Source organism: Marmota marmota, unplaced genomic scaffold, assembly GCF_001458135.2.
Source record: "Marmota marmota marmota unplaced genomic scaffold, marMar, whole genome shotgun sequence".
Classification (NCBI taxonomy): domain Eukaryota; kingdom Metazoa; phylum Chordata; class Mammalia; order Rodentia; family Sciuridae; genus Marmota; species Marmota marmota.
In genome coordinates this window covers 11,188,733-11,215,365 of record NW_026000153.1, presented here as the reverse complement: position 1 = coordinate 11,215,365, position 26,633 = coordinate 11,188,733, and the positions used below count along the sequence as shown (strand labels likewise).

The 26,633-nt window shown below is 31.4% G+C and overlaps 1 protein-coding gene across 1 annotated transcript in view; it reads left to right on the top strand.

Moving 5' to 3' along the window:
* The window catches only part of Dpy19l2 (dpy-19 like 2), a 78,205-nt gene that overhangs the window by 31,628 nt on the left and 19,944 nt on the right, over nucleotides 1–26,633 (top strand). Inside the window, exons 9-16 of the mRNA XM_015490368.2 lie at nucleotides 1,295–1,394; nucleotides 9,938–10,015; nucleotides 10,802–10,888; nucleotides 13,710–13,769; nucleotides 19,881–19,961; nucleotides 22,137–22,238; nucleotides 23,454–23,525; nucleotides 24,808–24,854. Of these exons, the coding sequence (XP_015345854.2) occupies nucleotides 1,295–1,394; nucleotides 9,938–10,015; nucleotides 10,802–10,888; nucleotides 13,710–13,769; nucleotides 19,881–19,961; nucleotides 22,137–22,238; nucleotides 23,454–23,525; nucleotides 24,808–24,854 (627 nt within the window). The remainder of the gene's footprint in view (nucleotides 1–1,294; nucleotides 1,395–9,937; nucleotides 10,016–10,801; nucleotides 10,889–13,709; nucleotides 13,770–19,880; nucleotides 19,962–22,136; nucleotides 22,239–23,453; nucleotides 23,526–24,807; nucleotides 24,855–26,633) is intronic.

The following is a 26,633-nucleotide window of genomic DNA, read 5'->3' as shown; positions in this document are numbered from 1 at the left end:
TATATATATTTTAAAGTATACCCAAGCACAGACTATGCCATACTGTGCTTTAACCACAGAGCACTTAGCATATTCCCATGCAAATATTTAAGGCCTTATATGATTGCTGATTAAATGAAGGCGACTAATGCATCCAGATGTGCTTACAAATCTTGAGAGAGAGCAGACTAATCTCTGATGTGTCACATACCTGACAAGTTTATCTTGGTGTTGAATTTGTCTTTGGGAGTCTGCTTCCTATATACAGATTTGTGTAGGTTTGGTTGGTACATCACCTCCTCTGAAAGATTATAGTGAAGGAAACTGCCAGTACCTCCGCCAACCCTTACCAGTTAAATTACCAGGAAGATTTATTGAAATTACATTAATCTGGCCAGACAGGGGTTCCTGGATTGAAATGTCCTACTTATATATTTTAAAATTATTCTTGAAGGCATGTGCTATATTCTACACCTTAGTAAAAAATGATTTTGCTTGATAAAATGCAAGATCACCAAGTGCTTAATGAATATTTTGTGATAATATTACTGACATTATATTTTAAATGCTGTTTTTGAAAAGTTATCTACTTTTATATAAGGATTTGTCAAAACCCAGTACAGCTTTTACAAAAGGAACTGTTGCTGTTTTATTATTTACATAAAATATACGTATTTCTTTTATCAGATTCTTAAATATACTCAACTTTTCTGTGATAAAAGGAATTGGTTACCAATGTGTTTTAGTATTGCAGAACAGACAATTTAAACTTCAACCATAAAGATTTAACTACATTCTGGAACTATTTTTAATTTGTTCTTTTAAATTTTTTTTGCCTTAAAATGATTCCATAGTTGTTAACTTATTTCCCCACTAGCACTTATAATTTTCCTCATTATTTTCTGAAACATAAAAATAGTAGTATATAAACATTATGTCTATGCATATAAGAAAAACATTGTGAGGCATGCCAGATTATTGTCATGTCCTATCTCTGACCTTCCCTGGGATATTAAATTCTGAATTTCAGGCATATTTACAGGGAAATAAACTTTTATATTTAAAATATTTTATCTAATTATAAATTTTGAAATATTGTTCCTAAAACTCTTTAATTATAGTTATTCTACACTGGGCATTTTCAAGGCATTTTTAGTTCTTTTTAGTAAACTGAGTTCCAAAGTTAGCTGTTTTTTCAAAGGTAAGGGGATCATTTAGATTTTATTATTTTGCAAGTAGTCTTTTTCTTTATTTTTAAAAAATGATTGACTATGTTCGTGGTAAGACTTACTGGTATCATTTCTTTCCATTTAAGGACCTCACACAATAATGGAAAACATTTCATTGCACTCTGTGCTTCCAATATTGCTTTTATGCTTCCCTGGCAATTTGCTCAGTTTATACTTTTTACACAGGTAAGATGATTTTAAACTAATTTAAGTTAAATGTAACATTTTTTTTCTGTAGGAATTTTAACATGTGATTATATTTATGCCCTGAAAGACTTTTAAAATATAGAATAATTATGAGTGTATAATAAATGCATAATTTACAATGATTTAATTCCACATTCTATTAGTGTATTGGTTAATTTGATGAATATTAGTGATGAAAATGTAAAGGATTTATAATTTGTTAACAAATTTTCTTTTTGGTTGCTGAGATAACATCTGTGTATCTATCTACCTGTGTATTTTTCTTTTGCCTTACAACTCATTTTGGTGCCACATCACAAGATAGCTAAAGTCTTTCCTGCTCTTTATGATCTACTTCTAGTGTAGGGTTTCTACTTCTAGGGTAGCTGAATTCTGACCATTTTGTCTAAAGAGCAGAATTTGAGTAGGAACCATTTCTCAGAGCTTTTATCATGATATCACTTACAGGAATTGAGATATCCTGTTTCCCAAAACATCTAAGTAACTAATGTCAAGAAACTGAAATGGGTAGAGAAAATAAAAGAACAGTTCTGATGAAATTTCATGATACTAGGATTTTTCATTAGGGTTCCTTTCCACCTAACTAACAAACACTGATAATAATAATATCCTGTAAATTGAAAGTGAAAAATTCTGCAAAGAGGCCTCATGCTGCCAATTGTCCACAAAAAGTGCAATTATAACCTCAACTCAATTGACATTGCATGTTTAAAGAATGTTTCAAGTATTTCCACTGCTATACTTCCTTACAGATTGTTACACAGAAATTACCCTCTGGTTTTCATTTTTTTGCACATGCAAACATAATGGAATATATTTTTAATAAGCAACATTTCATTGTCAGCAAATTCATTAATCCAGTGGGACTGATGAAACTTTTTAAGAAACTCTTTGGGTAGGTTTGAATCCCTTAGTGTTTTCCTATGCACTCAGGATATCTGAGGCTTTTATTTTTTTAACTAATGTGTAGAGTTTTATTTGTTCATACTAATGAAATAAATCTTTTGTTTTTCTGGAAATATTCTTCTCTATTGTGTCTTAGATTAAGGCTAAAATTAGTTCATGTCTCCAACCCATATTGTCTGAGAAATGAGAGTTATGGATTAAAAGTTTCCTTTTTTCAAAGGAAAATGTTATGAAAGACATCGTAGAAATGTAGAATATTGGGAATGGTAAGACCATAGATGTTATCATTCTAAGACACTGAGAAACTGTGATTTAGTTCTGGCAACTAAGTATTCTATATTATATTTTATTGGGGAATTCCAGGCATGTAGGAGTGCTTTTTATGACTAAGGAAAGAGAAAGGAATGGTTGCAGAAAAGAAACTGTAAAATCAGAAATGATAGAAATGTGAATTATTTTCAAAGAAGAGAGTGTTGATATTTTATACAAAACTGGTTTTCAATTTCATTTTCACTCACTATATAGCTGATTCTTTGGAGTACAAAATTAGGTCACATCTTTTTGAATATTTAAATGTGACTTCATGACCCCATCCTGTTTAAAACAAGAATGTCTACTGCTCTCTTTGAAGTTACTCCTTCTATTGTCAACAATTTATGTAGGCAAGGATCAATAGTAGATGTTCTATCCTTACTCCTGGCCCAGAAATTCGGCTGCTTGAATCTGAAGGATTCGTCACTATCAGGGATTCTGTGTGCTATGGCAGATGCCACCACACTGCTGTTACAAAGCACTTTCCTCTTCTGCATAAGAACTTTCTAGCATGATGTTACTAGGCACATTGCTTGATGACTGCCTAATTGCACTAAGTTGGGAAGAATCTTAAGTGAACAAAGACTATCTGAGCTTTCTTGAGTAAGGAGGCTCTTTTAATGGCATTTCCCATATTGAGGCTCCTGTAGGCCAGGTGGCTCCTACATCTACCTAATGTGTATCTGATTCTTTGCTTCTGAGATGTAACCTGGGGGTAAGGCTGCTGTTTGGACTTCTGTGAGTTCTTTCTCTAAAGAGAAACGTCTGGCACGTTAAATTTTCTGTCCTAAAGCTTTCCTAGTGATTTGAAGAAGACCTGTTGATGGGCATGGAAAGAAAAAAAACTCAAATGTACCTTCTTAAAGACAAAAAGCTTTGGAACAGCCATATATTCTGGGTGCTTCATAATAAAATGGACCAGGATTCCCTGTTTACCCTTGGGAATGGCCCAACTCTTTTCAAGGGGAATGCAGCCATTCTGTCTCATAGCACACTGGAAATGCTAAAATATCTGAGTCAAGTCAAAGGTGGTTCAGCATCACCCACATGCCCTTTGTAGAACTAGCCTTTGCCTAGGACAGGATCTGGGACTTTAGTGTTAAGTGAGCTCATAAGTTCAGAGTCTTCCAGCCCATACTCTTTGTGTGTTTTACAAGTTCTTTGGGGTTCTATCTTGCTAGCTTAACCAAGTTAAGATTACACTAGGTTTTCAGAGATGTTCAAATATTTGTATATCTCAGAAAAAGGTTTCCACTTGGGGAAACTCCTGGTTCCTATACGACATGTTTTCCCAGTTCCTCCCTCTTCATTGAACTTTAAATCTCACACATCAAGAGTCTCAGTAATGATAGTCTTTTTTAAGTGAAGGAAACCTTCTGCTCAAAAAACAGTGTGTACCTGTTTAATCTATAATAACTGAAAGAAGCCACCAAAATATCCCCACCCCTGAGAGGATTTGATGTTCCTTCTGCTGGAAGTAGATGCAGCTTTTCTTATTAAAAATATCAACCTCCCTCTCTACAAGTTTATAATGATTTGAAGATTACATATACTTGTAAAAAAACTAATTAATCTATTACCTAGTTGCTTTCCTACATGTTACATTTTTCATAATTAGTAAATTTTTTCATCACCAGGTTGATCTTTCTATTGATCTTTCTATTGACACCTACAACTATTTTATCAAATAAACTGCATTCAAACAGCAAGCAAACAGAAAGCAACTTTGTCCCAATGCCCCTTAAAACCTGCTTTCTGGGCTGCTGCTTTTTAGGTAAAATCTCAGGGGATTCTATATGTTTTCCTTTCCTTTAGGCTGAAGAAAAGTATCACTTTATTAAATAAAAAATTTGAAATTCTTAAATGATGTGTCTTCAAACAAACAACATGATATACACTTTCACTTATTTAATTTCTTATTCGGTTTATTTCAATAATGCTTCATAGTTTTTTTTTTTCTTAGACTTGTCCCCAGGAATTTCTATTTCTCATGCATTTAAGAAATGGTGTATTTTAAACTTAAGTGTATAGTTCTAGTTAGGTTAATCAAGCTAATTTTGTTAATTATTAAAATATTCTAGCATGATTTTTGTATGCTTATTTCAATTAATAGAGGGGGTCTGTGTTAAAATCTTATGGTAGATTTGTCTATATCTCTTTTAGTTCTGTAAAGTGTTAAACATTTTGATTTATTATTATGTACATAATTATCATAGATTACTTTCATTAAAGTGCCTATTTATTGGTAGTGGTGTTTTTGCCTTAAAGCCTATATTTCTGTTATAATAGAGCCATATCACCTTTCTTTTAGTGTTTATATTGATCTTTCACCATTTTTTTATGTTCAAATTTTTCTGCATCTTTACATTTTAGATGTAATTAGTTTTTTTTAAATCTAGTTAAATAATACTGTCTTTAATTGTGTTATTCAGTCCATTGATGATGATGTAATTATTGATAATTAATTTTAAATTTATCATCTTTCTAAGGCAGTTTCTTTGTAATTGCCCCATTTGCTATGTGATATTTATACACCTCTTTCCCATCTGGCCAGCTGAATGCTTTTATCGTTCCACATTCCTACTGTGTTTATTCGTTTAGTCATACTATTTTTCACTCTTTTAAAGATAACCTTAGAAATTAAAACATTTATTTTTGAGTTACAGTATAAATTAATACTATCGCTTCTTCCCAAATAATACAAGCACCTTAAAACACTTTAAATCAATTTATTTTCCTTCTGGATTAAATGCCATTTGTTTTTTGCTATGTGTGTATGTCCATATATATTTGCATATATATATGCATATATGTATGCTATATGTGTTTACATGTATACACACATATTTAGTTATTTTTAAACCTCATAGCATCTGTATTATTTTATATAATTAACTTTTATAAGATTAAGTAGATTTTTCACATGTTTATTTCCCTCTTGAATGCTTTCTGTCTCCAAGCTTCCACAGAGGATCTTTTTGCTGTCCAAAGAGCACTCATTAGTATTTTCCTTTAGTGTGAACCTGTTGGTGACAGTTTTTGCATTCTTGTATGAGAATGTTCAATTTGCCTTCTTTCTTAAAGGTAATTATCTCTGGTATAGAACTCAAGGTTGGGAATTTTTAAAATTTATTTTCTCAGTGTTGTGAAAATATCATCCCATTATCTTCTGATTCATTTCTGTTAAGAAGTTAGTTGTAAATCTTGTTTTTGAGAGCATTCTCAGTCTTCCCACCTCATCCCTACTTCATCCCACCCCACACAACCATATATTATATCCTATAATTATAGGGGATATATGATTATATCCTATAATCATATATCCCCTATAATTAGCATCTTGCATTAATATAGTACATTTGTTAGAACTAATAGACTAAAATTTGTATTTTATTACTAAAGGTCACAATTTATATTAAGGTTCTCTTTCTTTATACAATTCTATGAGATTTGACAAATGCGTAATGATATGTATCCACCATTATAGTATTGTTTTAGTCAGATTTTTCACTTCTGTGACTAAAAGACCTGACAACAACAATTTTGGAGGAGGAAAAGTTTATTTGGGGTTCATGGTTTCAGAGGTCTCAGTCCACAGACAGCTAGCTCCATTCCTCAGGGCTCAAGGTGAGGCAGAACATCATGGCAGAAGAGTATAGCAGAGGGAAGTGGCCCACATGTTGATCACAACATGGAGAGAGATACAAGATACACTTGCCAGATACAAAATATATACCCTAAAAGTATGCCACCCAATGACCCACCTCCTCCAGCCACACCTTACCCACCTTCAGTTACCACTCAATTAAACCCATCAGGAAACTCATTCATTGACTGGGTTAAGGCTCTCGTAACCCAATTATTTTACCTCTAAACCCTCTTGTGTTGTCTCATGCATGAGCTTTTGGGGGACACATCACATCCAAACCATAACAAATATATAAAATATTTTCAACATTCTAAAAAAATTCCTTGTGCTTCACTTATTCAACCCTACAACCCTATCTACAACACCTGGCAATGACTTTAACTGTGTAATTTTACTTTTTTATAAGTCATATCATTGGAATTATACATTATGTAGTCTTTTCATACTGGCTTATTTTACTTAGCAATATGCCTTTAAGATTCCTCTATGTCTTTTCATGGCTTGAGCGCTCATTTTTATTGCCGAATAATATTTAAATATATAATTGCACCATAATTGGTTTATCCATTCACCTATTGAAGGACATTATGGTTGCTTCTAGGCTTTGGTGATTATGAATAAAGCTATCATAAACATTTGTATTCAGGTTTTTGAGTGGACATAAGTTTTCAAATGTTGGGTATGTATCCAGGCAGGCAATTACTGGATTGTGGGGTAAGGTTATGTTTAACTTTGTAAGAAATTGCTGATTCTATAAGTTTTGGAATATTAGCCATTCTGTCCTAATCATTTGTTATGGTTTAGGTATAAGGTGCCCCCAAAAAGCTCGTGTGGGGACTTGGGTGTACCTCAGTGGTAGAGCGCTTGCCTAGCATGTGTGAGGCTACTGGGTTCAATCCCCAGGACCACATAAAAAATAAATAGATAAAAGTATTGTGTCCATCTCCAACTAAAAAAAAATTTTTAAAGGCTCACAAATGTGTAAGAATTTTCAAAGGTAAAGTGATTAGATTATGAGAAGTGTAACCTACCTTGGATTAATTCACTGATATGGATTAACTTGGTGGTAACTGTAGGGTGTGTCTGGAGGCAGTAGGTCACTGGGGGTTTGCCTTTAGGGTTTGTATTTTGTCCCTGGTGAGCAGAGCTCTGTTTCTGCTTCCTGGTTGCCAGGTCCCAAGCTGTTTTCCTCCTGAATGTCCTTCCTCCATAATGTTCTGCCTCACCTTGGTCCCAGAGCTATGGAGTTGACTGTCTGAACTGAGACTTCTACAACTAGGAGCTCCAAAATAAACTTTTCTTCCTTTAAATTGTTCTTGTCATATATATTGGTCACAGCAATGCACAAGCTGATTAAAGCAACAGTGATATCTCTTTATTGTTTGAATTTCAATTCTCTAATGGCATACGATGTTGAGTATCTTTATATGTTCTTGTTCTTCTTTATATGTTCTTCTTCACCTTGTTCTCTGATGAAGTGTTTCTTCAAAAGGTGTTTTGCCCATTTTTAATTGGGTTGTTTGTTTTCTTGCTTAGTTTTGGAAGTTTTTTGTGTATTTTGGAATTCTGCTATTTGAATTGTATATGTGTTTTGCAAAGATTTTCTCTGTCTCTAGCTTATTATTTAATTTTCTTAATAGTGTCTTTTGTAGAGCAGAAGTTTTTAGCTTAATGAAATTCAGTTTACAATTTTTTTCTTTCATGGGATATTGGCTTTGGTGTTATATTTAAAAACTCATCATCAAACCCAAGGTCCACCTAAATTTTCTCCCGTATTTTCGGTTTTATAGTTTTGATTCATACCTTCAGGTTTAAAATCCACTTTAAGCTAATTTTTTGATGTAAGGTCCCTATCTAGAATCCTTTTCTTTGCATTTGAATGTACAGTTATTCCAGTACCATTTGCTGAAAAGACTATCTTTTCTCCTCAAAGTTTAGCTACCTGCCTTTGTGTGTGTTTATTTCTAGACTCTGTATTTTGTTCCATCGATCAATTTGATATTCAGTCTTGATTTATAGTATAGCTTTATAGTATGTTAATTTCCAGTTGCTCTTACGAGTTTTCTCTTTGCTATTGTTCTTCTGCAGCTTTTAAAATGATATGCCTATGTCCTCAGGATTTTGTGGAGGTTTGTTTTGTATTATTTTGTTTTTATTCTTCCTTGGGAATTTGTGATACTTCACAAATCATTGCTTGATATTGCCTATAAATTTGGGGGAAGCTCCTTGCTATAATTCCTTTAAATATAGCTTCTACCTAATTTCCTCCTCTAAGATGTAAAGTATAACATAACTGATCTTTATTCTTGTGTTCAGATAAATTTCTTGTTCTTTTATCATTTTGTGCTTCCTTCCAAATGTGTTCTTCTGACCCATTTTCTAGTTCACCCAATTTTTTATTTGGCTGTGTTTATCCTGTTTTTAAACTCATTTGTTAATGTCTTGATATTGATTATTTTAATATTGTTTTTAAATTTCATTTGGCTTTCCTTTTTTGTGGTACTGCAGATTGAACCCAAGCATGCTCTATCTCTGAGCTACATCCCAGACATTTTTTATTTTTAGACAGGGTTAAGTTGCCCAGTCTGACCTTGAACTTGTGATCTTACTGCCACCTGAGTAGCTGGGATTATGAGTGTATACCATGGTGCTCAGCCAATTTGATTTCCCCCACTTTTTTTTTAATGACTTGTGCTCTCTTAGAATATTCGATCCTATTATTTCCTTGAACATGTCAAGCATAATTTAAATATATGTTTGATGATGCTAGACATGTTTTTGAGTGATTCGCAAGCTAATAATTGTTTTTATATTTCTAAAGTATTGCAGAAAAAAATTTTAAAACAGAAAAGAAGTCTATTCAACAGGGTCCATATGTGTCCCATAAAGCATAACATGTTTACTATTTGGCTTTTTACCTGACAAGTTTACTGATGTCTTATCTAGATCCTTTACAACCTGTTTTTACAGTTTTTGTGATACTGTCTTATCTCCTCTTATGCTTGGCAATTATTTGATATGGCATAGAGCTAAATTAAGGCTAAGTTGATATGAACTTTCTCCAGACAAGATTAAATTTGCTTCCAACAGGTAAAGAAAGGCACTAACAATCCTGAAATATCTTCATGCAATTAGATTGAGATGATGCAAATGTGGGTTTCAGTCTTTCTGAGGGCTGCTTGATTTCTGGTTCACTCTTAGACCAAAGTCTGGGAGTCTACCAAGCATTCCTTCCTTGGTGTACCCTGCTGTCCTATCTGCCTAAAATGCCTGCTCTGCTTACTCGTCTCTCAGCTGCCTCTCAGCTAGAAGCATCTGCCTCTGTTGGAACTGAGAGAAAAGGAATCCAAAATGTCATGCTCATTACTATAGATTTACATTTTTTTCCTGGTTTTATTTTGCTAATTTCTAATTTGCCTTGTTAATAATCTATGGTTTTCATACTTACATACTTTTTTATATTTTTACATATATATGCATATATATATTTATATTTTTTCTTAGCTATTCTACTTCTTAGTTGAAAGTGGTTCAAATTACTTTGCCTGTTGTTATCAGAAATAGCTCTCCCTCTTATATTTACTTTGCCTATCAACAGTGAAGTATTTGTTTATTATAATTTTTTCAATTTTGCATTTTATATATTTTTTTTCAGATAGCCTCATTATTTCCCATGTACGTTGTGGGGTACATTGAGCCAAGCAAATTTCGGAAGATCATTTATATGAATATGGTAATATTTTAAATATTCATAAGTCAAATATTAAAATAAGCTCTCAGAGTTTATAAAACATGAATAATTCTGTTTTAATGGGATACTTCCTTTTGGTAGTATTTAATACATAATGATGTCAATGGCATCTAGAAGGAAAACTGAACTGTCACAAATCTTGTATTATAGTTGATTATACTTTCAACTAAACTGTAGATGTGTTGTGCTTTCTAAAACTTTTATTTTTTAAATTTTTGTTTTATTTATTATTGTCACTACTTTTGCAATTGTCTTTCTCTAATACCTAAGATTTTTGAACTTTGCATAAATATGACACTCTGCAATTGAAATTTTATGTTGTTGAACTTTGGTTTTTATCTTAGTTCACAAATGTATTTTCCTTTAAAATAAAACAAGAATAAAGCTTCATAAGTGATGCAAATTATGTAGTAATCAAAATAAGATTAGGAAAACTAATATTTGCTAAAATAATAAACTAATATTTATTCTTTAAATATTTTTATTATGTTATTCTATTATTGAAGCAGTAGAAATAAGAGTTAATTTTTCCTTTATCCAAGTAGCAGATACAGAAAAAATATATTATGCTGTATAGATTTTATGATCTTGAAGTTTAATACTTAGTACCTTATAGTAACTTAAAATTCTATTATAATTAGGCCAAGAACTATTAATTTTCTTTATACAAACAAAATTTGCATTAGAAGTGGCTGTTTGCCTCTGAAGTTTGAATTATACTCTCCATGTAATAACTATAAAACATGAGTTTGTTTTTTCATTTTTCAGATTTCACTTTTCCTTTGTTTCATTTTGATGTTTGGAAATCCAATGTACTTATCTTCTTATTATTCTTCATCTTTGTTAATGACATGGGTAAGTGTTGTTAAGTTCATGAGTTTTCTTTTTTTCATCCATCAAATAGCAGGCTTTTCTGTCTAATGTAAGCATAGGAGAATGAATATGGCCCTTTCTCATTATCTTTTAACTTGAGAAAGTTTTCCCCAAGTAAAAACTTTTTCTGTATCTCATCCTTGTATAGTACAGTTTCCCTGTTTAAAGCAGTATACAAATAAATTAAAAAGTATTATGTAATAAGACTGACTTTTTTCCATGGAAAATTTAAATTTATTCATTTTTAGAATTAAATTGTCAAATTCCAAAAATAAATAAAGCAAATTTTATCTTAAATGCATATATATTAATTTTAGATATGATATTTTGAAGCATGAACTTTTAAAATTGTATATTTGCTATTAAGAAAAGAATTGTGGGCTGGGGATGTGGCTCAAGCGGTAGCGCGCTCGCCTGGCATGCGTGCGGCCCGGGTTCGATCCTCAGCACCACATACAAACCAAGATGTTGTGTCCGCTGAAAACTAAAAAATAAATATTAAAAAAAAAAAAAAAAAAAAGAAAAGAATTGTAATAGAGTTTATTCTCTTTTGAATGCTATACAATTTTCCAAGTACCCCATTCTCAGATACTCTGAGAATACTACATTATGTTTGCTATTGTGTTTATCTGCTTCTCCTACTGACCTGTATGTGGGGCTTATCATGAAGGCTTTATTCATGTTTATTTATATTTGTACTTTCAGAAATAGATTAATGCTTAAAACATCACAGGTTCTCTAAAACTATTTGCTATATAAATGAATGAATAATAAAAAGTTATTTTCTATGTTGACGTTTTCTTAAAAAATATTAGATCATACAAAACACAATATTATAAATTTATAAATAACAATACAGCCTGTAGAGAATAAACGTTCTCTTATCATTTAGCTACATATTTGAAGCCACTTGGCTTAGTATCGCTATCATTAAGAAATTTAATTTGAAAGGACATTTTGAGTAGATAAGTACTCTAATCAGTTTGAGATATTTGTTGTTATTTTGCAATCATAATTCCTTTTTCACAAGCACAGATTTTATATTACTTAAAATACAAATTGAGTTAGACTTTTTCATACACTTTTTAATATCATAGAAGATTTCTTGGTTCTTTGGAGTCAAATAAGCTTTTGAAATAAACAGAATAATAGAGTTTTAAATTTTGTTGTGAATATTTTCTTTTCTTTTTTTTTATTAGTTGTTCAAGACAATACAATGATCTTGACATATCATACATTTGATTCAAATAGGGTATGAATTCTCAGTTTTCTACGTGTACAGATTGCAGGATCACATTAGTTATATGTCCATGTGTTGTTGTGAATATTGATGAAATGAAAAAAAATCTGCCATTAATTAAAAATAAGAGATATAAACAGTTATTTTAGAATGGAGTAACTTCAGAAAGAGTATCAAAGTTCTTAGTCACATATTAAAATAAATTTCATGATTCAACTTGTGTAATTTCCACAAAGAATAAATAAAAGTTATAATTTTTCTAATATTTCACATATATAAATTGTATTTGTTAATATATTAGCTTTGTATAACAAGGAGATAGTCATATATTCTATTATATTCCTCTATCATTGAAATGGATGAAGTATTATTTGGGTTGAAGTATTTTAGATCTAGAAAGATTTCTGAATGAAATATGTTAATTATTTTTTATTATAAGGATGAATAATCTGAGAAATAACTAACTGGAGGTTACATAGCACAATAGGGTAGAGTGATGACTGAAGTATAGATTTTGTAAAAAAAAAAAAAAAAAAATTCTTTTTAATCAGCCTCGTTGCCACTTTCTGTTCCAAGACTGGATATACACGAATTCTTTCTGTATTCTAAAAAACTTTTGAGGTGCTGAATGATCTCATATTTTAGGTCAGATATAAAATATTTTTACAGATTTTAAATTATTGCAATGTGAATATCAAAAACTATCTCATTGGGTAAAGTATTTGAAATTAACCTTCAATAATATAGCAAATATCTCCACTTCTGTTTCCTTTTCTCCATGTTTTCTCATGTATGTATGCATATAGGGTTTTTTTTGTGTTAACTAACACAATTTATTTATGAGTAAAACAAAATAAGGGAGGTAAAAATTTGGAGAGAGACTGATTTTATTTCCTTGAGCAATGACAACATAATTAGGATAAGTATATCGTCTCCTCACCTAACTTAACTCTCACAGAATGATATTTATGTGGATATGTTTGGAATGATGGTTCCATGGTCAGTTGTAATTCTTTTAGGCACACTTTTGATATACATAAGCCAGAATCTGGAATAGTCTCTGCTACTTTCCATTTCCACACTGATCAAATATGATACCATCCACAGTATTGCACTTTATATAGCACTTCGCCGTGTGCAGATGATTATGAGATTGTTTATAGATTTTAACGTTTCTGCTTCCTACACCTTTTTTTCTCTTGGTAATCAATCTTTTCACTTTCTCCTTCCCCACAAAATGTATTCTTGTTGTTTTCAACATTGTCTCATACTTTTTTAGCATTACAAAGTGGTGGTGTCCATACATCAGCTACCTTTTCAGGTATTTAAACCTTACAGAAAAAGTCCATCATAACTATTTGAGAAATCAACTTAAGAGGCAAATTTTAGCACACAAAGCACTTAGCTATGTCATGTCCAAAATTTGAAAAGTCAACAATTAATTAGGAAAATGGCTGGTAATAGTTGAGATGGAAGAGTCTGGCTTTGTAGTTTTTGAAAGGTTCCTTTCATATAAAATATAATTGTTAATTTTATTTTCATTTCCTGTTATGTGTATTTTAGGCAATAATTTTAAAGAAAAATCAAATTCAAAAATTGGGAGTTTCTGAACTCAACTTTTGGGTAAGTTTCAGTTTTTTTTTTAAACACAGTTTCTTTAATCTCAATAGCTACTTTCAAAGGTAGAAAATCATCTTCAGATGTCATTTATTCTTTTTCTCTGGGTCTTCAATGTGCTCCTATTTTTAAAAAACCTTCAATATTGAAGAGTTATATGTTTACCTATTATATATTGAAAAAGTGAAACTAGAAAAGTTATATTAAGATGAGGTAATAGATTTTTCCACAGAATTCAAAAGCAGGAAATGGAAAGCCTGTGCTTTCTGGAGGCATTTTTTTTTTATCCCTTTTGGTGAAAAAGTAGAAAGAGTTGATCACTAAGTTGTTGGATGACATGAGACTTCTAATATATGATATTTTTCACTTCAGAAAAATTAGGCAATTTGATAACTCAAAAGAAAATCAAAAATTTAATCACAAACTATTGAAAAATAACAAGTAAAACAATGCCCTTAGACATTTAAGGAATTCTGCCAAGCAATACTTAAAGGAAATTTTTTTTTTACTTAAATTACATTTCGACTGCATTTTCAGCAATAGACTTGGAACAATAAGAATTAACTAAGCTATAAACTCAAGAATATCAAAGAAACAAAAGTCTGAGTATAGAAAAGTTGGCAACAAACAGAAAACATAGTTTTGAAAATATGCTTTACATATCAGAAAGAAAAAATATATAGTGTTTGATTAAAGCTAACAAAATATGACAATATTTACATGGTGAAACTTATGTTTAAATTTTTAAGACATCAAGAATATCCCACTAAATAGAAAAATAAACCATGTTTATGCATAGACAAACTCCTTATAATCTCACTTCTTCCCAGGTAATGTTTAGATTCCAAGGAATTTCAATAAGATTGACTTGCTGGTCACTTTTCAATGAATGATGCTGGAATAATTTGTTATTTATATAGGGAAAATTCACATTATGTACAAATACCATTGTGCCATTATAGATGGTTTCAAGCTGGATCTTTTATCCCTTTGACCTGCCTCCACAAGTCTTTGGATGCTTGCATACATTCTGACTCAACAAGATGCACCAGGCTCATCTTGTATTTTTCTTGCCCCAACCCTAGAATCAATCCTGGTTCCTTTTAGTGGAGAAAGGTATTTAGAACTCAAGACCTGAGTGGTAGGTATTCTCATTAATACCAGTGTGTTCTTGCTCCTAGGCCCTTTAGCTATGAACATGTATGTATGTGCATGTATACATTTGTGTGTATGTGAATGAATTCATGATTTTATAACTATACTTCCATTGCTAGTCCAGCATTATAAATATGCAAAAACACAACAGGTCATCTCTTGAAACTCAGTGCAGTGGCAGAAGACAGTCTTGAGCCCAACATCTCTAGGACCTTTACTAAGCAGCAGTCATCTGCTTTGGTAATTGTTTTCTTCCACCAGGACAGTGGCAAAGATGGAGCAGCAACATTATCAGCACTGGGAGACAGAGATAGAGGAAAGTATTCTCATAGTAGACACAGGGAAATTCTCTCCATCCCATGGGTCTGGTATCTACCATTTCTCACACTCCAGTGTCAGTGGACAGCTTCAGTGGCACCAGCAGGGATTGAACAGGAGCAATACTAACACTAGACCAGCCAAGAAAGAGCTCTTTGCGCCCCACAAACCTGGTGTCTCCAACTCTCCACCTAATGGCAAGAGTGCTGGAGAGGTACATTCTTCCCTATGGGCAGCATGAGTGAGGACTGAAATGAAGCCTACAAGGGCACCAGGTAAATTAAACCTCCAAGAATAGCACTGCAAAGACTCTGAAAACCAAATTGGCATTGTAACAATAGTATACAAAAGAAGATTGGGACTTGCATGATAAACTTAAACAAGGTGACTATCTGCTCATATAGAATATTAAAATAGGATCCAAAGTCTCTAATGCAATACCCAGAATGAACCAGACACAATAGAAAGCTACTTATTATAGCAAGAATAAGAAAAAAAATAAGTTGAATGAGAGGGGACAACATATGTCAACATTGAGATGAATAGAATTATGCGGTTTTTGAAATCTGTATATTACTTTTTACTAATTATTGTACATTTTTATGGTATTTCAGTACATGCACATAATATGTACTGATAAAATCAAAGCAATTGACATTTTAATCTCCTTATCTTTACATTGTGTTGGGAGCCTTCATCCTCTCTCATAGTTATCAACAAAATATATGATAGATTATACTGAATTTAAGTCACCCTCCATACCATAGAACACTAGAACTTATTCTATCCAGCTATTCCATTTCTGGGTATATATCCAAAGGAAATGGTATCAGCATATCACAGAGACACCTGCATGCTCGTGTTTATTGCTGCACTATCCTCAATAGCATCTATGCTATCAGTGGATGAATGGACAAAGCAAATGTGGTATGCATACACAATGGAATATTACACAGCCTATCATCTACAGCAAAATGGATGTAATTGGAGGACAACTATGTTCAGTGAAAGAAATCAGACCCAGAAAAGACAAAACTGCGTGTTCTGTCTCATATGGATGTTAAAAAACAGTGGATTGAAACATATATTAGTGATCACTAGAGGTGGGTAGCAGGGAGGAAGAGAAAGGGAGGGAGTTTGGATAATGGATGTTGGGGATTATTTGATAAGGATTTTACAGTAGTCATCATAAAAAATACTTCATTGAGAAATTTTAAATACCCTATTAAAATACCCTACAAATGAAAAGATTAGAAACTATCACCAAAAAATAAAAACTTTCTTTTTTTAAATGAAAGTCACAGCTGGGGAATTATAGACCTGAAAAATACAATAACAAATTTTAACAACTCAGTGAATAGGCTTGATAGCAGAGCAAACATGATAGTGCACTTGAAGATAAAGCAGTAGAAATTACCCAAACTAAGTGGAAGAAAATGTCAGAACCTCAGGGATCTGTTAGGGGAGCAAAAAAGACCTAATATTTATATCATCAAAATTGTGGCAAAAATGGGAAAAGAGAGGGACTGAAAAGTATTTGAAGAAGCAATGCTTGAAAATTTCCCAAATTTGGCAAAAGACAAACTTATAGAATCAAGAAACTGAGCAAATCCCACATAGGATAAACCCAATGAAACTCACACCATGATACATCATTATTAAACTTCTGAAAACTTAACATAAAGAAAAATTCCTGAAGGCACAAGTAGAAAGAAATGGCACATTAGCTAAAGGGCAAACCCGTCTGAATTACAGTGGACTCACCTGAAACCATGGAAGCCAGGAGGTAGCACAGCATTTGTGAAGAGCTGATAGAAATGTCAACTAGTACTTATAGTTAAAGGTGTCCTTCCCCAGGAACAAAGCAGAAATGAAGACATTCTCAGATCAAGGAAAACAAAGAGAATTTGGTACTCACAGAGAAACTGTTGCAGAATGCTTAATTGAAGTTGTTGAAACAGAAAGGAAATGATGAGAGAAAGAAACTTTGAAAATTAGTAAGAAATAAAGAACAACATATTCTCATATGTATAATATGATTTCTATTCATGAGATTTCCTCTCATGCTTTCTTTTGGTTTATTTTTTATGTCTTAATCTAGAATTCTTAGATAAGGATTTAGTGAATTTATTTTCACTCTTTCATTTTTATTGATAAAAGTTTTTGAGGTCGTGTCTATTCTTCTGATCATTGCTTTAAGCAAGTCTCCCTGGACATCATTTACCTGATACTCCTGTCACCCTTCTGTTTTTCACCTTTCTGAATCAGTTTTAGGATGTTTTCCTCTTTTTAGCATGAGTTGGGTCTCACATTTGAAAATCTTTGTTATAAATTTTCTCTGGGTTTTATTATATTTACTTTTTCTCTATATGATTCTCCTTTGTTTTAAACTTTCTTACTTGGGAGGTTAATATTACTTCTGCAATTATTCCATTCTATAAACCATTTTTCTTTGACTTTTATACTTGAAATTCAGATTGGTTATATATATGGAGTCCTTGGTTCACAACTTTCTTGAGTTTCTTGAAATGCTGCTACACTGTTGCTTTGCTATGTATATTTCTGTAGGTGTGTGTGGTGATGGGGTACTGGAGTTTGAATCTAGAATCTAGAGATATCCTACCCCTAAACTCCATCCCCAGACCTTTTTATTTTTTGAGACGGGTCTTGCTTATTTGCTGAGGCTGACCTTGAACATGGGATCCTCCTTCCTCAGCTCCCAAGTAGCTGGGATTACAGTCTTTCACAACTGTGCCTGGCTGTATGTTTCTTTTATTCAGTTTGATGCTAGCCAAAATCACTTGCCAGGAGGTTCAGAGGAATTTTTAAAAAATAGATTTATTAGAATATGTCTTGAGTTAGTTTACATACAGGTTCAGTTTTCCTAGTGCCCATTACATTCAAATGTACATTCAGGTTGTCTTATTTGTGGAAAATTTTCTTGGATTATAATTTAAAATACCAGCTCTGTGTGATTCATTGTTTTTCCAGTCTTCCAGTTCAACAGCTTTCTCTGATCTTTTTAACTCTTTTCTGATCTCATTTTCATTCTTTGTGGTTGTTTTATAGCCTAAAAATGTTCTTATTATTTTTTTGTTTGAATCTTTTAGTCATTTTTAAAAATAATAGTCTTGATTTTCTGGTATTCTCCTTTTCTTCCATTCCTCTTCTTGTTTAATAAATTTTGTTTTTTCTCATTTCTATTTTTTAGTTTTTAAATTTATTATTTAAGCTGATTTTTAAATATTTATACCTTTGGAATACTTACCTGATTGTCTTAAGATATTTAATTCAGGTCTTATTTCTGCATAGTGTTTTGTTTTGTTTCTGCATTGTAAGCTTAGTGTTGTTTGGTGGTATGGATTTCATCAGCTAAAATATTTGACTCAAATTTTTTCTTATCTTTTTATAGAAATTTTTTTACAGACATATAGGCATCTTTTATCTAATTATTTTATAAACAGGATTGGTGTTTTCTAGTTCAAGTACAACTACTTCTATCAATATAGAAATTTTTTTCAGTAAATATAACTTTTTTTCTTCCCCTTTTCTCTGTTTCTTCTTCTCTCTCCTCTCTTATCTCCTTGCCACCCCCCCCCCGACCCCGCTTTGTCCCTCTCCCTCTCCCCCTCGTGATGGCAATCATGGCTGATTATCTTTTTATTTTTGGTTGATTGTTCTGCTGAATATTAAATTTTCCCTTCCTACTTCTATTTCCTTCACCATATTTTTCCAAAGGGATTTTCTCCCTGTTTATCCTCCTTTCTATCCCAAAGGAATGCTTTTCTGAGACCCAAACCATTTACCCCACTCAGTACCTGGCCTCAGTCTTCAAGGGCTTTTCTCTTTCCCAGGGTACTTGAGTTCAGTTCTGCCCCCTCACTTCCCTCTTTTCTTTTCTCTGTACTTTGAGGGTCCTCCCTCATTCTCTGCAAAGGCTTAGGTCAGGAATATGAGGTACAACTCTGCTGTATTTGTTGTTTACTTTTCCATTTATGGGTAGTTTGAAGTTCATACTGTTGTTTCCTGCATTTGCCATTGTGTTATTCTACTTGTTGGCTGGTATGTGGAGAGATTTGGATTTAGGCTGCTATAATTCCTCTCACTACCCTGAGTCTATTTTCAATCAATGCTGGACAAAAACTTAAACAACTGTAATAATAAGATCCAGGAGCCTCCTTGTCTGTTTTAGTACACAGTTCTCTTCTGAAAATGAAAACTTCAGTGTTCAAATTTAAAATTTTAGACTTTTTTTTCTTGAAGAGAGAATCATGTATTTCTAGAGTGAGAAAAGAGCTTAGTGTTTTGAAAAATGCATTTCAGCTGAGTAATAATATTTGGAAATAAATACATAACCACTGTCTTTTCTTAACAAAATTTGAAAGAAATACCTTTTTATAATTTCCTTTACATTTAGGATATATAGTGCTCTATTATTGTTGTGTATTTTGCAGCAATGTCATCAATTTCAATTCTTTGCTGTTAAAATTTTCTAAAGGGGCATCTTTTTTTATAGCTCACAATATATGTATTTTACTAATGTTCCTCACATGATTAAATCATTCTATGTCACATATAGGTATGATTGAACATTTTAATGAGTAATATGATATTTTTAATCTTGGGCTTCTGTTTATTTCCTAGCTAATTCAAGGTGGTATTTGGTGGTTTGGAACTGTCGTTTTGAAATTTCTGACCTCTAAAATCTTAGGTGTTTCAGACCATGTAAGTACTTTCTAATTAAAGCATTAAGTTTCTAAAAGCATGTAGCTGCATTAAAACCTTAAAACAATCTATTCTTTTCTCTTCATTTTACAGAGAATCCCATTTCTTTAAGGTTCCCAGACTATTTATTTGCAGATTTATTAATAAAGTCCTGCAGATCAATGGTCTTTGCAAAAGCTAGGAAAAAAGTGTATCAGTGAATGCTAACTCAGTCTTCTAGGAAAGAAAAGATTACTAATAATTTGTATAGTTATTTATAATATTTTAGGTAAAGTACATATAGTTATTTAAATGTTTTTTCGTGTTTATAGATTTTTAACATTGCTTGGCTTCAAAATACAGAACTAAATATCTCAATGTGGTTTTATTTATGGATAATTAAGGACTAAATTAAGATATGATTTGATATTTTAATCTTTAATGGTTATATAAAGAGAGAATGCTAAAAGTTCTCAGTCTTTCAACTTTTAAAAAATATATGTGGAGGGCCTGGGATTGTATGTAGCTCAGTGGTAGAGCACTTTCCTAGCATGTATGAGGCACTGGGTTCTATCCTCAGCATCACGTAAGAATAAATGATATAAAGGTATTGTGTCCATCTACAACTAAAAAATAAAAATAAAAAGGAATAAGCTTTTTAAAAATATATGTGGAGTCTTATCTCTTGTGTGCTATTTATGTGTTTTTCAAAGCTAATATCTTAAGCGATGGCCCTTTTCTAGGCCTAAGTCCCTACTTAACTAGTTAGTTTATGGAATAGAAAACAATGCATAAAGTTACATTTGATTTATAGCACTTTCTGTTAAGAAATAATCATACATGATCATATCATACCATAATGTATGAAATTCACCTTACTTAGTACTTTCCAATACTAATATCCTCTCTAATATTGAAATTATGCTAACTGGAGCAAGTGATTATGATACTTCCTCTCTAAAAAGCCAACTACTGTTTCTATCCAATAAAACATGCATACATTTTGATGTTAAATAAAATTTCTAAGTGTAAACATTCATTTACTATTTATTGCTGACTTTGAATGGTGATTTATTAGTTTTATTTGTTGTGCTATTGTCTGATATATCTGACATACTCCCTTGTACCCTTCCTTTTTATTGTTATTAGCTTTTTTAATAGATTATTTTATGATAAAGTTTATTTAGGCCTTCTAAGTTATTTATTTGTCAATTGAGAATGGTCTCTGATTTTTGTTTCTTTTTGTCACCCAACTCTTTACAAGAAACACATGTATCCTCCCTTAGTAGTCTTCAATGAGGACTTGAAAAACTTGAAATTCTAGTGGTTTGATTAACTTCTTTTTAGCCACCAGGATAAACTCAGAATTGGAAAAAGAAAGAGCAATTCTAAATTTGTTTTGGTACTGGTAGATAGGAGGAACAGTGAATGAACATGAAACACTCATAATTATCAACTTGGTATAAACAATTTCTGTCCCTATCAAATAATTTGAATTAGGGTTTTAGTGCCAAATATTTTTCTTTTTCTGGTCTTCTAAGAATTCAGTGCAAAAATAATTGTCTCACCAACTGTAGACAGTAAATCATTAGTAGATAATAGGAGCTCCACAGTGGGATTGTGTGTGGCATATAATTTTAATGCCTTAAGAGCAAGTAACTAAATCTAGATATATAATTGTTCTGATTCTTATGAGGAATAGCTTTCATATTTAATGACTCAACTGTATGTTTAAAAAAATGTGAAGAAATACCAAACATAATCAGCATCTGAGGCTTTGTGAAAGTTACAGTGCACAGAAAGTTTGTTTATGATTTATAGTGTGTGGTGAAAGGTGAAATGAAATCTTTGGGGTGAAATTAACCTTTTAAATAATAAATTATCTGATTATAAAATCTCATGATTTTGAACTGCATAGTCGTTTCTTCCCAACAAGGGCTGATTTTAGCTTTATCATGTTCTCTGCTTATTTTTATCTGACCTCTTTCTCATTTTTTTTCACTTGATATTTCTCTTTATTTTCAGTTTATCTTGATAAGTCAGCATATAATACATTTGATTTACTGCATTTTAGATACATCTGTGTATCTTGGATTTATCTGCTCTGTAGACTTCATGACTCTTACATCAAATTAATTATTACTGACTATAATTATTTGTGTAATTTTAATTCATTTTACTTTATTTTTTTTCCAGATTCGCCTGAGTGACCTTATAGCAGCCAGAATCTTAGGGTATACAGATTTCGACACCTTAGTATATACCTGTGCTCCTGAATTTGACTTTATGGAAAAAGCGGTATGAACATTTCTTTATTTTTTACTCTTTAGTTTTTCCTTTAATCCAAAATTCCAAATTTTTACACAAAAAATGCCCAACTTACTTACTATATCATTTTAACTATAACTTTGTTAACCATATGACCTGTAAAATCAATAACTAATAGTCCCTATCTTAAGTTAAAAATACTGCAAATATTATGAAACTTTTTAACATGTTATTGTCAAAAAGGTATATTATTAATAAGTTAATAAATGTATAAAATTTATTATAAGTTTTAGAAATTCAAGTATTATCTTTTAAAAGTGCTCAAGTTATATAAAGTTCATGGTATTATCCTTTAAAAAAGCTCAAATTGTTAAGCTTTAAATATTTGCTTTCTCATAGAATCATGAAAAATCAGAGCAGGAAAGGATCTTAGTAACTGTGTAATATAATTCTTTCTTTTGCAGATGCAGAAAGAAAAACTTGTGAGTTCTAATTGCATCCTAGAACTCCCAATTTATTGTTCTTTCCTCTCTCTGAGGCTTAATTTTTTTCTTCAAAGACAATTAAGAAATTGTCACTGGATCAGTCCTTGTCTACTAATTAGTGGTCAATGTAATAATGAAATTTTACATTATTTTCTTTTCCATCCAACCAGTCATATATTCATTGAAAAATGGTTATTGACCACTAAGTATATGTGAGGAAGTTTGCTGTGGGAATACAGAGGAAAATGATCTTGCTCTTGCTTTCAAGAAATATATAATTTAGTTACACAGCAAATCACTCCATATCACAAGAACAGGTCATGAGAATATCTACCTGATGTGCTGTTTCTGCTTTCATTCATATTATTAGTAATTACTTTGGCTAGTTCCTCCTTGTTAGCTCCAGTTTCACTAATGAAAGTAACAGAACTTTGCAGTATAGGAAATGACAACATGTGGCCTAGGCATCAGTAGACTCACATGTTAATACTTAATATTATTAAATAAGGAAAAAAATCAAAAGAAAGGAGAATATTATAGAACTAACTTAGGTTTAAGAGTTTTTAATTAATTTTTTGAACACTTAGTATTAACTATTTTTATATTGGAATGTGACCACTGATAAATATATATATTATGCTAATTACAATGATATTTTACCTTTAAGAAATATCCTTATTGCATTCAGTTTGACATAGATTTTTACTAACAATGTAAAATTGAATAAATAACTAGTTTTGAATAATTTGCTATATTTCAGACTCCACTGAGATACACAAAGACATTATTGCTTCCAGTTGTTTTGGTGATTACTTATTTTATCTTTAAAAAGGTATTTTTAAAAATTTTATTACTTGTTTTTGGGTTCAAGATAAAGATTATTATAGATTAATGCTAATTTCTCAGAATTTCTTCCTATTTTTAGAATTATGTTTTCTCTTTCTAATAATTTTTATTCAGGTCTTACTTTATATAGTATTATACTTTTGTTGTAGAAATACACATTATTAAAGAAATTTTATTCTTTCAAAAGATTTTATCAATCTCTCACTATATATGAAGACCTACATTAACATTGTAGGTATGATGGACAAATAAAACACACCCACTTCTGTCTTGAATAGTCCTGCGGAGTGAAAAGTGGCAAAAATTAAACAAATAATCATATTAAAAGTTAAAGAATTATTAATTGTAACATGTGCTATGAAATCAAAGTAAAGTGCAGCTTTAGTGTCTTCCAAATATAAAGCACATTCAAAGAAATCTTGAGACACACAGGGAAAATTTGTATAGTCATTTAAAAATCTCTTTCTACATGTTCACTGTCTTCACGGCAGAGGAAAATAATATCATAATAAAGAAATCTTTAAAATACCACTGGCAGATGTTTTTGGTCTGGGAGTGGTTTATTTAAGAGCCTATTTAATGACAGTAAATTTCTAGGGTTATGTATCTATTTAGCAATTTTGAACCATGTTTATTTACCAATTGTCTTGCTACAAGTCATGTATTTATTTTAGATTTTAAAGCAATAACATGATTTCTCTACCACAATACTATTTATGGTCCTGTTGAAAGTCAAATTGCACACCTTCTGTAAGGAATTTCCACATCCACATTTCTCATTCCTCTGTTTCATATAGACTATAAAGTTGGTGGGAAAGAAAAATAGGAATATAGATACGTAGAGAAAGTGATTATTTGATTGATTCCTAATTTGCTAGGGAGGCCAAGATAAAATAGTCTCGAAAATACATGGAAGAAGCTGACTCCTTTGTAGATAACAATACACTCCTACTCTACTCCCTGGCACAATAAAAATGTAAACTTACAATATTAGAAACTAGTTATCCACATTATAAAAGTTAGAATTTTGGAGCTGAAGTGGAACTTAAGATTTATTCTAAAACATTTTTTTTCTAATAAAATCAGAAGTTATAATTTTAAAAAGTTATTTGCCTAGGGCAGAGCTGGGACTAAACTATTCCTGAGCACTTACTTTAATGTTCAAAAACACTTCTTTCTAGTTTAGGATGTTTATATTAATTAATCAGAGCACTTGAAATGTTACAATGTTCCTTAGAATAATCTCATTGATTTGATTCTATTCACAGACTTATCGTGATATTTTATGTGTCTTATCTACAAACACTTATCTAAGGTAAATGTTTTTAAAACATATCAGGTTAAATATGAAATATATTACTGAAATATTAATTTTTCAGATGAATGTACATTAAACATTATGGTTAAGAGATATAGGAACTATGGCTGGGGTTGTAGCTCAGTGGTAGAGCGCTTGCCTAGAGTGTATAAGGCTAAGGCACTGGATTTGATTCTCAGCACCACATATAAATAAATGAATAAAATAAAGGTCCATTAACATCTAAAAACATATATATGTAAAAGAAAGGAGAGAGATAGGAACCAAATTTAGATGTTTCTTTTTTTAAAAAACAAGACTGTTCTTATGGATTTCTTTTATGAATTCAAATTTGATTTGGAGATATTTATACTTGTGAAATAGTTCAAAATTTAAATTGATTAAATTTTAATATATCACTAGAATTTAAAGTAATAAACCTGAATTAAATTCAAAATTTAATTTGGTCAGGCTTATTTCTTTTTAACTTTTAAAGAAAGTACAATTGTTTTTCTGAATATTAATGAAATGTTTTTATAAACTTATTATTAAAACTGTTTGTTGTGTCACATTTTTAGTGATTTTAGTGAAATTACTAGAATATAAGGCCTAACCAGATGCCAACAAAAAATAACATGTCTCAGATGTCACACAGATAAATTGCTTCAGGATACAGAAAGTGCATTTTGAACCTTCTGAGGGAAATGTTATCTTGACTTACATTTTGTATCTGTAGTTGTATTATTTAGTGACTTTTATTCTTCAGAAGTTTTAGATTCATTAAAAAATTGTGACGATATCACAGAGCGTTTCTATGAATCTCTTGCCCCATGCTGAGTTTTTAATTAGCAGTTTTGTGTGGTTGCCAGAAGACCTAATTAAGACCTTTGAGGCATTTGTTGAAATCATTTCAAAATAAAGGTGATAATAGACCCACTCAACCGTTCTAGACAGATGGAGGCTGTGGAAATGTTTCTTGACATTCAAAAACAGTGTATTGAAACTGATAACTACTCATATAAGGAATTCAAGAGGGAAGTTGGGATGTTTAATTGGATAAAAGATTGAAGGTACATGACTACTGTCTTCAGGTGTTTGAGAGTGTAGAATGTGGAAGAAGAAAGGCTCATGAGTCAATGAGTGGAAGATGCCTAACTCAGAAAAAGCAAGTCTCTTTTTATTGGTTATATACCAGAAATGACAGCCTTTGTGCATACAGGCAGAGCAGTCCTTTAAATCATGTAATACATGCTTATAGCATATTATATAGCATATAGGAAAAACAGTATATCAAAAAAAGAGAAAATATTCTCTCTCTTAGATCTACTTCACAGATATTGTAAATAGCTTCATATTTATCATTCTAGAAAACATATGTGGAAATATAAATTTTAAAAATTAGAATCATAATATTCTTATTATTTTGCAGCTTGTTACTTTTATTTAACAGTGTGTCATGGGCTTCTGCCTAAATATTTCTTACATTTCATAGTACTTTTTGCATTTATTGTTTACCATCATGGGTGACCACCATGTGTTTTGTCATTGCTGTATCTATGAATATTTAAATTTTATTTATTTTTTGTCATAATGTACAATGTTATGAGTAATAAACATTCTTATATATTTGCCTTTTCACACTTTTGCTATTTCTGTACCTTACTGAATTTAAAATAAGACTGCTAGATCATAACTATAAGCATTTTATAATTTAATATATACTGAGAAATTATAATGATGAACATGCTCATTTCCCTGCATCTCCATGAACACCAATGATATCACAGCTTGTCATTA